The sequence below is a fragment of the Symphalangus syndactylus genome, chromosome 8 (assembly GCF_028878055.3).
Source record: "Symphalangus syndactylus isolate Jambi chromosome 8, NHGRI_mSymSyn1-v2.1_pri, whole genome shotgun sequence".
Lineage (NCBI taxonomy): Eukaryota > Metazoa > Chordata > Mammalia > Primates > Hylobatidae > Symphalangus > Symphalangus syndactylus.
In genome coordinates this window covers 28417303-28431816 of record NC_072430.2, presented here as the reverse complement: position 1 = coordinate 28431816, position 14514 = coordinate 28417303, and the positions used below count along the sequence as shown (strand labels likewise).

Here is a 14514-nt window from a genome sequence, read left to right as displayed (position 1 = left end):
CCAGGCTGGAGTGCAGTGGAGCCATCTCAGCTCACTGCAACTTCTGCCTTCCAGGTTGAAGCCATTCTTCTGCCTCAGTCTCCCAAGTAGCTGGGATTACAGTCATGCGCTATCACACCTGGCTAATTTTGTAGTTTAAGTAGAGACGGGGTTTTACCATGTTGGTCAGGCTAATCTCCAACTCCTGACCTCAAGTGATCCACCAACCTCGGCCTCCCAAAGTTCTGGGATTACAGGCATGAGCCACCGCGCCTGGCCTATAGCTTTCAATAAAAGGTGAATTTGCCTCTTAAGATTTGAACAGAAAGTTGTAATAGTTTACAAAGTCGGTGTCAGCCGGTGAAGACTAGGGGCATGACCTTCATATGACTTAATGTTTCTAAAAGAAAGATCAAGTTTCTTTGTAAGGTATTACTGTAATAATCACGTTTCTCTGTAAAGTATTATATTGTTCCTGAGTATCTAGCTACTTTGCTTTCCAGCTGGGCTTCTCTTGGGTATTCTCTTAATCTTTTATTTGTACTGTACTGGGTTCTTGTGTATATGTTATAGTCTGCTGTGTGTAATTTGTTATAGGAAAAGGGTAAGACACATTTACTCTGCAGGGATGACACAAAAACATGTAGAAGTCAGAGAAACTTCCAGTCATCTCACATTTTCTTTGGAACTGATTATTCTTGTATCTTAGAACTAAAATGACTTGTACTGTTTTGTTTTCAGACAGGGTCTCACTCCCGTTGCCCATGCTGGAGTGCATTGGCACAATCACAGCTCACTGCAGCCTCCACCTCCCAGGCTCAAGTGATTCTCCCACCTCAGCCTCCTGAGTAGTTTGTTACTACAGGTGCACACCACCATGCCTGGCTAATTTTTTGTATTTTTAGTAGAGATGGGGTTTCACCATGTTGCCCAGGCTGGTCTGAAACTCCTGAGCCCAAGTGATCTTCCCGCCTCGGCCTCCCAAAGTGCTGGGGTTATAGGCATGAGCTACCACATCCTATTTAAAGCTTAAATAGGACTTTTACTATTTTTAAAGTAGCATAGGAAACTGTTTGTATCAGGCATAGTCATAATTGCTCTTTGATGTTGCTCCTGTCTGGGCTGCATGACTGCATTTGTGTGCCTGTTCTCCTGTAGTGAGGACAGAATGTGGGTCACTGGAACAGTAAGTACTCATAGAACTAGCTGCTGCTGCTATTACGACTGGTTGCCTGTTTTGCATTTTTTCCGTTTAATCATCAGACTCTAAAGAAGACATTATTTTCTCTTTGTATAGATGAGGAAACAGAATTCAGAAAAGTTAGCTAACATTTGCACAGTGTCTGGCTGAGCAACTAACTGGCAGAGTCAGATTTTAACTGACCTCTGACAAGAGGACTAGAGGAATGTAGTTGAAGTGATACTTGCTTTCATGAACATGAATGTGACCCATAATACGTAATACCCATGATGATATTTTGTGGGGAGTTTAAGGTGTCTCAGTCCAGAAATTAGCAGCTGATTATTGCCTGTAGCTGTAATTTTACTTATTCAGTGTTATTTGAATAAATTGCTAGCATTACAATTTCGATGAAGGCAGATTTTTGGCTTACTGAAACAGGATAAAAATCTGGCAGCAGGGGTCCCACTTTGCCCTGTTATAGTAATCGAAGCTGTGATTGGACATGGCACAGGGAGTGGAGTGGATGGGTGTGCACTTGCTTTCCAGGTTTCTGCTCCCCGTGTGTCCCTTACTGCATTTATCATCTTCAGCCCAATCAGTCTTGCTCTGTTAGGGGAACTGCCTAGTCCCTGTAAGTGATGGCATTTGTGACCCCATTGCAGGCAAAAATGTTTTCCCCCTTTTAGACATTGCTGGCTGAGCGCGGTGGCTCATGCCTATAATCCCAGCACTTTGGGAGGCCGAGGTGGGTGGATCACTTGAGTCCCGGAGTTCAAGACCAGCCTGGGCAACGTGGGGAAACCCCGTAGCTAGGCGTGGTGGCACATGCTACTTGGTAGGGGCTGAGGCGGGAGGATTACCTGAGCCTGGGAGGCAGAGGTTGCAGTGAGCCGAGATTACGCCACTGGCACACCACTGCATCCTGGCTTACAGAGCAGGACCCTGTCTTAAAAAAAAAAAAAAAAAAAAAAAAAAAAAAAAAAAGAAAAACATTGCTGAGTTTAGCACCTGGACTTACAGTTCAGCAGGTGGGAATCCTTTTGTATTTGGGCCACTCATCATCTTGCTGGCATGTGAGGATTCACATCTCCTTATCACCTTACATGTTTTCAGTTTTTATTTGATTTTATTAGTTCCCCACTTGACGTCCTTCTCTATTTTTAATTCAGCTATGAATCAGTATTCATCTTGCTGGCATGTGAGGATTCACATCTCCTTATCACCTTACATGTTTTCAGTTTTTATTTGATTTTATTAGTTCCCCACTTGACGTCCTTCTCTATTTTTAATTCAGCTATGAATCAGTATTGAGAATTAGAATTTTTGGTGAAAAATTTGTCCTTAGTTGCAGAGTCACTGTCCTCTTTCCTTTTCACAGTGAGAACTGTTGTCTCCTTCCTGGCAACGTTTTATAGGATTCTATGGCCAGTGTTAATCACATAATTTGAGCTCACTTATTTTATATGACTGTACATTTAACAGAAGATTCTAAGACTGGGGTTTGAGGGAAATATGTTAAAGGTGCTGTGTACTGAATTGATCATAATGAATGAAATACTTTTATTTCCTTTCCCTTTGTAGCTGAGATGAGTGAACTGAGTATGGCACAGAAACCAGAAAAACTTTTGGAGCGCTGCAAGTACTGGCCTGCTTGTAAAAACGGGGATGAGTGTGCCTACCATCACCCCATCTCACCCTGCAAGTGAGTACCATCCCCCCATCTCACCCTGCAAGTACCATCCCCCCATCTCACCCGGCAAGTGAGTACCATCTCCCCATCTCACCCTGCAAGTACCATCTCCCCATCTCACCCTGCAAGTACCATCTCCCCATCTCACCCTGTAACTACCATCCCCCATCTCACCCTGCAAATACCATCCCATCTCACCCTGCAAGTGAGTACCATCCCCCATCTCACCCTGCAAGTATCATCCCCCATCTCGCCCTGTGAGTACCATCCCCCATCTCACCCTGCAAATACCATCCCCCATCTCACCCTGCAAGTACCATCCCCCACCTCACCCTGCAAATACCATCCCCCATCTCACCCTGCAAGTACCATCCCCCATCTCACCCTGCAAATACCATCCCCCATCTCACCCTGCAAGTGAGTACCATCCCCCATCTCACCCTGCAAGTGAGTACCATCCCCCATCTCACCCTGCAAGTGAGTACCATCCCCCATCTCACCCTGCAAGTACCATCCCCCATCTCATCATACAAGTACCACCCCCATCTCACCCTGCAAGTGAGTACCATCCCCCATCTCACCCTGCAAGTATCATCCCCCATCTCACCCTGCAAGTACCGTCCCCCATCTCACCCTGCAAGTATCATCCCCATCTCACCCTGCAAGTACCATCCCCCATCTCACCTTGCAAGTACCATCTCACCCTGCAAGTGAGTACCATCCCCCCATCTCACCCTGCAAGTCATAGCCAGCTGATTTTGGCTTTCAGTTTAGTGTCTATATCTTACACTTTATTTTGTTTTTCTTTTCCGTGGACAAGTTTTTAGTTTTATAACTAAATTGAGTGACAATTACCATGGCCCTCTCCAGAGTAGCATATTTCTTGTTCATGTATGTTTGTTGAGAGGCAAGGGTGGGGGGGCTTTGTTTGTGCCTCAGACCTGTGAGATACTGAAATACCTGGTGTTCCTTAAGAATTCTGTACATTTAAGCAGATGGGTATATGGTAGCTGCCCCAGTTTGTATGCATTTTGGCCACACACATTATACACAGATTTTGAGGAGTTGAGGGAAAAGTTAGTTATTGGTAATGAAAATATTTTGGACTTAGGTTAAATTTTTCCTTACAAGCTGGCTGGCTCAATGTAATGAGCTTTGTGAGATGGCTTTTTGGGGCTTTTTTTTTTTTTGGCCGGGGGTAGGTCCTATGGATGGAATCTTCATTTTTAACTCTTTTAAGGAAATGATGTGGGAATATACAGCTGTACACATAAGGAGAGTATGGGATGAGTCTTTTTGTATCACAAAGCCTTGCACAGAGGATGTGTTTTATTAATGAGTTCACTGCATAAAATATATATCTTTCTTATTAAGTGGTGTGATTTTTATCACAAAAGCTTGTCTTTCTTGGTGGCTTGGCTTGAGTTAAAAGCCTGTGTTTGTGTTATCCCAAGCTTTGGAATAAATGATTGTGTCCTATTTTGATATATGGTCTTATTTTAAAATATTCTTTTTGTTGCTGTTGTTTTTGCATTTCTCAAAACAAGTAGTGACGGGGAGTGTAAAGAGCCCTTATACAAAAAACTAATGCATTGAGAAGATTGAATATGAAATATGCTTTTTTTGTTTTGTAGAGCCTTCCCCAATTGTAAATTTGCCGAAAAATGTTTGTTTGTTCACCCAAATTGTAAATATGATGCAAAGTGTACTAAACCAGATTGTCCCTTCACTCATGTGAGTAGAAGAATTCCAGTACTGTCTCCAAAACCAGGTGAGTGACTTACTGTCCTACTACATTTGGGTAAAAAATTTAAAATGGCATTTTGTGACTGTAAATGGAATTGAACAAACAAAAGATGGTTTTAGAAATAATTTTGGCAGGATCAGTTAATCCAACCAGTCTTTAAAGAGCAAGTGTGCCTATCTGTAGTATTCCGAAGTATTTTGACTAGTGAATATATAAACCTTACCATTCTAATTTAAAAATGGTTTTCACTTTCAAAGAAAATATCAGTAGGCTGCATTAAAAATGGATTTTCCAAACAGATTGGAGATCAGTCCTGGTTTTTATTTTGTTAGCAGTTGCACCACCAGCATCACCTTCCAGTAGTCAGCTCTGCCGTTACTTCCCTGCTTGTAAGAAGATGGAATGTCCCTTCTATCATCCAAAAGTAAGAACTTCTATTTTCTCAAAAATCAATTTAGTGATAACGTCTCAATTTCCTCATTTAACTTCTTGTCAGAGTTACTACGTTGGTGCAAAAGTAATTGCGATTTTTGCCAGTAAAACTATTAAGTTGTTCCTTCATTGTCATTGAACCTCCGTCTGGCCCCTTAGGCCAAGTGGTCTGAAACTGTTCAATGTTAGTATCCTAAGCACTCAGTGGGGAGAAGCCTATCTTTGCTAGTCACACTTTCCATTATTCCCTGCATTTAAGTATATGGATGGGTTTTAGCGGGGGTTGGGGGGCAGTTTGAATCTAATGTCAGAACTGAGATGATGAAATCCAGTAGGTACTGCTTAAAACCATCCAAACTTGTACTGATGGTTTTGTCTGTGTGCTGAAGATTGATGATGGTTGATGAATCTCCAGATGTTTAGTTGGTCAGAATGAATTATCTTCTTGCCCTGGTAGCCTGAGGACCATATGAAAGGCCTTCACTTGCCCCATCTGTAACTGGGCATAGATGAGGGTACTCAGTGAAGAGTGTAAGGGATAATTAGAAGTTTTATGGTATGCTAAACTACCTTTTGAAATTTTACTTGCTGTGATTCTTTGACTAGAATTTTGTGTCTCAAGGGTAAGTCCATTTTTCAAGGCTTCACTAATATTAAAATGGTCCTTATAGATGGAATCTCTTACTCTGTTAATGGTTAGGGTGGGCTGGTTATTGTCTCTTAAGTTATATGTTGGCCAGGTGGGGTGGGTCATGCCTGCTATCCTAGTACTTTGGGAGGTAGAGGCAGAAGTGGAGGGATCGTTTGAGCCCGGGAGTTTGAAACCAGCCTAGGCAACATTTAAGAGACCCCATCTCTTAAAAAAAAAAAAAAAAAAAAAAAAAAAAACAAAAAACCAGGCTTAGTAGCACACGCCTGTAGTCCCAGCTACTCGGGAGGCTGAGGCGAGAGGTCATGCCACTGCACTCCAGCCTGGGTGATAGAGTGAGACCCTGTCTCAAATAATAAAATAATGTGTTTATTTATATCAGCCTTGTAGATATTGTTGAAGCTCTGTTATCTCTATTCAGCACTGTAGGTTTAACACTCAGTGTACAAGACCGGACTGCACATTCTACCATCCCACCATTAATGTCCCACCACGACATGCCTTGAAATGGATTCGACCTCAAACCAGGTAAACATTCAAATTCGTTTTTCTAATGTCAGTTCAAATTCTTTTTTCTAATTTGCAGTTTCTTAATTTATAAGCACACAAAATTGGAAACTAGACTGTTACATTGAATTTTTTTCTTTGCTGTTTAATTATACAAGGGTCCTTTGGCAAAATAATTTACTACATGGGCTAAATTTTACATTATCCAGTGGTTACTTTTTTACCTAGATTATCTTGCTGTGTTGCCCAGGTTGGAGTGCAGTCACACTATCATAGCTCACTGCAGCCTCAAACCCCTGGGTTCAATCCATCCTCCCACCTCAGCCTCCCACTTGTAGCTGAGACTACAAGCGTGTGCCACTATACCTGGCTAATTTCTTTTATTTTAAGTAGAGATGGGGTCTTGAACTCCTGAGCTGAAGCGATATCCTTCCACCGTGGCCTCCCAAAGTACCAGGATTACAGGCATGAGCCACCACACCCAGCCAGATTTTAACTTCTCATTATATACTACGCAAGCATATACTAAGGCCAGCAGGAGTATGTATACATGTACTGTACTTGAATTTCACATCCATTTTCTTCGACATTAGCAACTGGGAAATACTGAAAGGAAGTTTCAAAGTATTTTAGTGTGGCCAAAAAATTTAATTACATATGGTATTATCTTTTATCTACCTGACATAATTATTTTAAAAAATCTGCCATTTATATTGTAATCTTATGACCAAATATTGCTTAAAACTAGTCAACTTTTTAAACTGAGATAGATGGTATATATGGATACAAAGCAGATAATTAAAACAATTTTTGGTTCTGTTCTCTCAGCGAATAGCACCCAGTCCTGCCTGGCAGAAGATCATGCAGTTTGGAAGTTTCCGTGTACTGATGAAAGACACTCTACAGAACTTGTCAAATCTTTGAAACTTGGAATATATTGCTTTCATAATATGAAGTTTTATTGCCTATCTGAAGTGTCTAATTTTTCAAGTTTGTAAGTTTATTAAGTGGTTTTAACATTGGGTGTTTTTGTTTTTACTATGAAAAGACAGCTTAAGGAAGAGCTAAATTCTGTTAAAATATTTGGCGCATGTTTATGCACTGCTGTTGTGAGGATCAGCATATGAAATTGACATCATGGTTAGTAATGGTACTGCAGCTTGGGGAGGGGGGCTACATGGTTGCTTTGTGAGTGGAGAGATGCAGTGAGGCAGTTGTCATTATTCTAAAAATTGAACTGCTTTCACTTTTCCCAAAGATTATATAATGTTCATAATCCACCATGAAAACAGCATTGGCCAAAGGTACTGAGGCTGCTTAAAATACTCAATTCTGCTTTTTAATTTTTAAATGAATTTAGTTTGAAAAGCATGATTATACAGGCCTCTCAGGCTGAGTGCTACTTTGGTAAAGTTCCCAGTTTTCCTGCCTTCTGTGACAGGATGAATGAGGTGGGTATGGACGGTGGAGGCAGCTGGAATGGCAAGTACAGAAAATAGGAACAGTTCTATACAGTGCTCTCATTTACTAATAACATAATGCCTTCTAAATAATCACAAAATTATACAAATTTTTTTTACAAGTATTTACATACTGTATCCGAAAACAGACTTTAAAGTCACAAGATTATAAGTGTACATATATATTCTCACATTCTGAAAAATAACATTCTCAGAATCCACAGAAAATATACTTAGTTACTACTGAAGATAATTTTTGAAATGTAAAAATTAGATTTAAATAGTATATTTTAAATGACAGAACTATAATTACAGAGATCAGATAGGTAAACTAAGATAGGATGAAACTTTTGGCCTACTGTATTACTTAGAGTTTTTTTTGTGTGTGGTTTCTAAAACTGTTAAGGCAAGAAGTGTCAAATGCTTTAGAGTTAAATAACAGATCACTGATTTCAAAGACTTGGTGTATAGTGTTAAAAATGAAAGCTTAAAAGGTGGTTAGAAAAGTGGATTAATGCAAAAGGGGTAATAAAGACTGCAACATTCTCAGGACCAAATTAAACTGCTAAAAAAAAAAGTTCATTGACTTGCTTAGTCATATACCCAAATGATGATAAACCTACATGTGCAAAGGCTCACGTTTAAAATTGTCAAGCCAGCAGTCTACTGTTGTGTTGCCATTGCTTTTCCATTGGGAGAAGAAAGAATTAACCAGTCATTAAACCATTTGGTAAGTTGCACTTTGCTGTGCTGATCCCACAGGAAAGGCTTGAAACACGAGAAGCAGCAAAGACAGAGCACACAAGCGCATAAGGCTATTGTCTTCGGCTTGGGTGAAATGACAGTTCCTCTTCATTCTAAAAGTTTACTCCATTGAATTTAAGGCATTTGTTCATTCCAGTGTTGAGATGCTTTGCATCTCTGCAGAAGAAATTTATTTTAAATTGTTTAAATATCTGGAAATACTTTTAGCTATCATTTATAAATAGTTTCGTTCTCAGTTTCACTATAAAGAACAAGTGGGAAACAAGAGTTTAATTTAGTTCAGCCATTTTACAAGGAAATAGAATACTAAAATCTGATTGTTTTTTGCTATTTAATAGACACTGCCCAGACACATATTTAAGAGTTTAATCTTTCAGTTGCTATGGCTTATGAACAAGCTAAGGTTGACCATAAAACATTTGTTGGATGACGTGGTCTAAAATGATCACCACAAAAAGGGACCACAAAAAAGAAAGGAAATGAGCACGGTTGGCGATTGGAAGCAAGGGTACCAGAGGGCATGGTGTGCTTTGGCATGCATTTTATACATAAAATGAATGGAACAAAAGGTGCCAGAAGTCCCAGGTTACACAATCAGGAGCTTAGATACTGCACACAAAAATAATTCTCTGGGTTAAAAAAGTAAACATAGGGCAGATTCTGTATGGCCTATCCTGTTTCTTCACCTTCCCCTCGTTGCTGGCTGATACAGCGAGGTGGTCAGCTGATGACTACTTAGTCAATATGACCTTTAGTCGTGAAACTGACAGCAGTAGTGATTAAGGCTGACTTAATCAGGTTGGCCACTTTGAAGGACAAAAATACAGTGGAAACAGTTTTATTCTATGTAGTTTACATGCTTAAGGTTACAGAGGTTCTACCTGTACTGTAATGGAAATATAATTAATTTCTCTGTAGCCAAAAGCTGGCAAACTTGACCCAGAGGGAAAATTTAAAACTGCAGCAGGCTCAAATGTAGAGTATTTTTCTTTTTATGGGCAGGTTGTTCAGGGATTTCTTTTTCCCTCTTTAATTTATTGACTGACTGTAAATACACGAGTAGAAACTTAATAGTCATGTATTTCAAAATTTGGCTTAATTTAGGAGAATCCATTGATGAACGAGTACCAACTTACGTTTCAAGCTTCTTAGCCCCATAATCAGTCCTTCAGCCACAGCTATTTAGAGCTTTAAAACTACCAGGTTCAGTCACTGGTTATGCTTTCTGTGATGTAATTTAGTCATTTCTATTTTTAGTATTAACCAAGTATTAGACACAGAAAATAGGTATTACGAATCTTCATATATCCTGTCAGACCAAATGGGATTCCAGGAACCTAAAGCGATCTATTATGCTATAAAGATAATTAACACATTAAAAACTCATAGGGTCAATACAGCATCTTAAACCTCACACTTAGAAAAATATATTTTTAAATAGCAGTCTACATGATTTTCAATCTTCAGGAAACTACAGATAGGCTAGACAGCGAATTCCTGAATGATGAGTACTGATCTTTGGCAGCATTTAAAGTGAAAAGAAATAAGGATCTAAGAATTCAGCCCTAATCCACTAAAAAAAGGAATTCTAACTGACAAGTTTTTACAAATGGAGTTGGGTTCATTCATTTTGGAAATAAACCTATGGAGTGGCACACATCTAAACAAATTTTCCCAATAGAAAAAAGGCTATAAAAATTTTATTCCAAGAGTGATTAAATTGTATAATGTTGTATATGTGAATTTAACACTTGTTTACATGTTAAACAAATGTGTATATATTAGACTACATTAAATATGCAATTCTCTCTTCCAGTTAAATACTGTTGCTCCCTAAAACCCTTACACTGTACACCATTGGGAATGGTTGTTCATCATACTACTTTTCCATTAGTGAGGCTACAGTTCTATGTTTTAAATGTGCGATTAGAGAGATGGCGTCTGAACATAAACTGATGGCTCGAAAATGAAAATGGAAATGTAGCAGCCATATACTGCTAACTTTGGATCTGTTCCTGAATTCAAAACTACTAGGAGAAAAGTGTCCTTTATAAAAAAGGACCTTATTAATGCCTAAAAAACATCATATTCTCTAGGAAAGCTTGTGTCTGTTTCCTTAGGGAAAATGTCTGCCTTTTAAAAACTGTGATCCTTTAGGATGAACATGACTTTCCCTTTCCTTATGGAAATGCAAGAATAAAATATTTCATTAAACAATGAACGTTGAAAATAAAATATAAACACTAAGAAACCATTTTGCTAAAAAGATAATGAAAATTATCCAAATTGGGTTTTTGAGTTTTTCTGTAAAGAGTGCTCTACCCTAAATTTTCCCAGCAGGTCTGCCGAAATCGCACACTTCCCAATACAGGGGGACTTGGCCTTTACCATCAAGTATTCGATCCTTCCTTGAAATGGCATTATCTGGCAGTGTATGGATTATGGATTATACCCAGTGCATATAGCAAATATTTTGAACAGATTAGTCTTTCACATTTTGATGATTCTGGGCATTTCCCCCTGTTACAGTCTTGGGTTAGCACCACTTGACCATGCAGGGTTGGGTTTTGGTTTTTCTTTCTGTAATTCTGGTCTCAAAGTTAATTTGTGTAGTCATCTCAGCATCTCTCAGTGAGGCGTATGTACACATTTCCAGACAAATAAGCTGCAATCAGAGAAGAAAATTGCAGGGTGTTAATTACGTTTTTAGATTTTCATAACAGTTTAATATTTTTCAGTTGTGCTTTCAAGTTACATGTGTAATATTTTTCCTCATTAACTCCTTTTATTCTGTATTTGCATAAATATGAGATTCTGAAGAGCCATCTGGTTATACTACCTTCTACTGTTGACTAGCTGATTTCATAAACCGAAGCTGTAGGAGTTGTTGTATTAAGTCTCTTAACTAGTAACATAGTCTTCTCTTCTTCATGGGCTGAGAAAGTTACTAACCTGCAGTCATCACCTCCAGCACTAACAACATGTCGATCACCACTGGTAAATCGAATATTTGTCACATGGGGCGAATGACCCAAGAACCTTTTGTGTTTTGCCTAAAAAACAATGACAGACAAAGCTCAGGGCATTTGGTGCACACTGAAGTCAAAGGCTCTTAATTAGGAACTATAATCTCTATCACAAGAGCTGTGGAGAGAGTAGGGAGTTAGCACTGCAGCCAGTGATTAGAATGCTTTTTCAGCGTGAGTAGTGGATCTGCAAAACCAGGCTGTGTGGGCAGTCAGATGTCTACAGGTACTCTGACAATTTTTCTCTAAGGAAAAGCATTTGAAATTTGATAACTGATTATAAGTTTGGTGAAAAGCTAATTACAGCTTTTGTAGGATAGTTCCAAAGACGGTATTACTCGAGGGAGAGAATTTGTTTCTAATAGCTTTTATTTCAAAGTACATAGATTTAGAAAGTTTGGGGAAAAATTTAGAAATTAGGACAAAACACTTTAAATATATGGGAAATTAGGACAAAACATTTTAATATATGGGAAAAAGTGCTGATGATAAGACATCAAAATTAGGAGTAAACTGATAATAGTAAACAAAACACAAACTTACAAATTTTTCTGGACATGGGAAGTCAAATAACTTAACCATGCCAAAGTCATCTCCTGTTACAAGACTGATTCCTGAATGAGATACACAGGCACAGTTGACATCAGCTTTCTCAGCATGTCTGGACCAGATTCCCAAAACCTCATCTCCTAGAATACTAGAGGGAAGGAACAAAAGAAAACTCATTATAGCAAGTGCGGGCAGGTTGACTATATTCAAAAAGTTTCTTGGCAATTAATCTCTAAGTACCCTATCATGTTACTTAAAATACAGGAAGTAAATTATGGTAAGGTAAGTTGTTTGGCGACCTGAATTTCATCAGGATATCAACTCCTGCCTTTTAAAAATGAAATTTTATAATTTGAAGGGTTTCTAGATTAATCCTTTTAAGATTAAAGTAGTACTTTATGAAAACTGATAGAACTATTTTTATTTATTTATTTATTTTTTTTTTTTGAGAACGGAGTTTTCTCTCGTTACCCAGGCTGGAGTGCAATGGCACGATCTCGGCTCACCGCAGCCTCTGCCTCCTGGGTTAAAGCAATTCTCCTGCCTCAGCCTCCCAAGCAGCTGGGATTACAGGCATGCGCTACCATGCCTGGCTTATTTTGTATTTTTAGTAGAGACAGAGTTTCTCCATGTTGGTCAGGCCAGTCTCGAACTCCCAACCTCAGGTGATCACCCCCGCTTGGCCTCCCAAAGTGCTGAGATTATAGGCTGAGCCACCGCGCCTGGCCAAAAACTGATAGAACTATTTTTCAAATTAAAAGTGCTACTTGGCTGGGTTGGGCAGCACATACTTGTAATCCCAACATTTTGGGAGGCTGAGGCAGGAGGACTGCTTGAGGCCAAGAGTTTGAGACCAGCCTGGGCAATACTGTGAGATCCCTATCTCTACAAAAATAAAAATGACTTATGACATAGTCATAAGTCATTTTCAGAGACGGGGTCTCACTATGTTGCCCAGGCTGGTATCAAACTCTTAGGCTCAATTGATCCTCCCACCTCGGCCTGCTGCATCAGAGATTTCAGGCATGAGCCACTATATGCCTGGCTGATAGAGGAATTTGATGGCATTTTTCATTGACCAAAAAAATGGATAGTCATGTTACCTGTCATAACAGGCAGAAAATTTGAACAAATTTGGAAGCTTTGTCTTCTAATAGATTCAAGATAGCATTCCTTTAGATAGAGAATTAATAACAGTTGCGTAACAGTGCCCAATGCCTTTTTGCCAGTCATTAAATTTAATGTTAAGAAAAATATCAGGGTATCTTTAAAGTTAAAACTTTGATTTCCTTTAAAAAAAAACTTGATAAATCATGGAAACTGATAAAACATGGAAACATATTCAGTAAAAAGGGGTCCCAACATGAACATACCATTTCAAAATATGGTAACAAAAACTTGAAACTCAATTACTATTCCTTAGTGGAATGACTCTAACAGTTCAGAAATAGGATTTTCCAATTTTTCTAACTGGCCTTCAAAGTCAGTTCTCGCCTTGTGAATATGTAAGTATTTACCTAGTCCATGTAGCCCAAGTAATTCTGTCAATAGCAGCATGATCCATAAGATGTTTTCCTGAAGGCACTTCATAGACATGCCGTTTATAGCAGCCACTAGAGACCTTCCATCGGATTAAAATGGGACAATAATTCCATTAGGTGAGTGACAAAATCCACAGGGGGTTTACAGAATACTAGCATATTGCTACTTGATTTACATGTCTAACATCATTAAGTATGCAAAAGATCACTACAAAAACTTAGAGGAGAAAAGCACGGATAAGTGGGGGAGGAAAGGGAGCTGTAGGTCAGAAGGTACAAAGGGAGAAGTTGAGAAGCTGGAGCTCCGGAGCTCAGGAACTTTAAATGCATTCACTAAGATGAAATGTAAAAGCAGAAGAACTTGCCACCTGGGTATATAGTATTGGTACTGCACCTGGAGATATCTGCTATCTGCAGAGAAGTCCATTTGAATGACAAAGCTTGGAATGTCTTTGCAGTAGCTGATTCTGTTAAGAGTGGGGCCCAAAGTTAGGTCATAAAAATCCACTGAGTTCTCACTAGAACCTACTGCCAGATACTGGGAATCCGGACTAAATCTGAATCAAAACAAAACATGTAAAAAGTATTAGACCACATGAAGTATTATAAATACTTAAGATCAGTGACTTTTCCTTTCTAGTTCTTAAAAGTCACGTGTGATAAGGCCTCAAATAGATTTACCTGACAGACACAACTGATTATGTATATTGAGATTGTCTGGGTTACATGAAATAAGGACGCTTTATATTTTACTTCAATTTAAAATATTTCCCCAATTGTCATCTCCCAATTCCTTTACAAACATCTAATGGTTTAAAAAAACTTTCTTAGGCCGGGCCTGGTGGCTCACACCTATAATCCCAGAACTTTGGGAGGCGGAGGCAGGCAGATCACCTGAGGTAGAGAGTTTGAGACCAGGCTGACCAACATAGAGAAACCCTGTCTCTACGAAAAATACAAAATTAGCCAGGCGTGGTGGTGTGCAC

At 39.1% G+C, this 14514-nt stretch overlaps 2 protein-coding genes across 20 annotated transcripts in view; one reads left to right on the top strand and one right to left on the bottom strand.

The window, feature by feature from the left end:
- ZC3H14 (zinc finger CCCH-type containing 14) overlaps positions 1-7155 on the top strand; it is a 49952-nt gene extending 42797 nt beyond the window's left edge. For 8 of the 16 annotated variants that reach the window (XM_055288496.2, XM_055288498.2, XM_055288487.2 and 5 more), the window contains 5 exons: positions 2744-2864; positions 4487-4623; positions 4935-5023; positions 6102-6208; positions 7016-7155. In XM_055288496.2, the coding sequence (XP_055144471.1) occupies positions 2744-2864; positions 4487-4623; positions 4935-5023; positions 6102-6208; positions 7016-7022 (461 nt within the window). In that variant the 3' untranslated portion in view covers positions 7023-7155. Of the gene's footprint in view, positions 1-2743; positions 2865-4486; positions 4624-4931; positions 5024-6101; positions 6209-7015 lie in introns of all 16 variants that reach the window. The other 8 variants (XM_055288486.2, XM_055288490.2, XM_055288497.2 and 5 more) reach the window with 1 other exon arrangement.
- A 349-nt stretch (positions 7156-7504) lies between these two features.
- Positions 7505-14514, bottom strand: part of EML5 (EMAP like 5) — a 185202-nt gene continuing 178192 nt past the window's right edge. For all 4 annotated transcript variants that reach the window (XM_055288479.2, XM_055288480.2, XM_055288481.2 and 1 more), the window contains 5 exons: positions 13923-14085; positions 13505-13608; positions 11982-12135; positions 11365-11465; positions 7505-11077 (listed from right to left, as the gene is read on the bottom strand). In XM_055288479.2, coding sequence (XP_055144454.1) covers positions 11041-11077; positions 11365-11465; positions 11982-12135; positions 13505-13608; positions 13923-14085 — 559 coding nt within the window. In that variant the 3' untranslated portion in view covers positions 7505-11040. The remainder of the gene's footprint in view (positions 11078-11364; positions 11466-11981; positions 12136-13504; positions 13609-13922; positions 14086-14514) is intronic.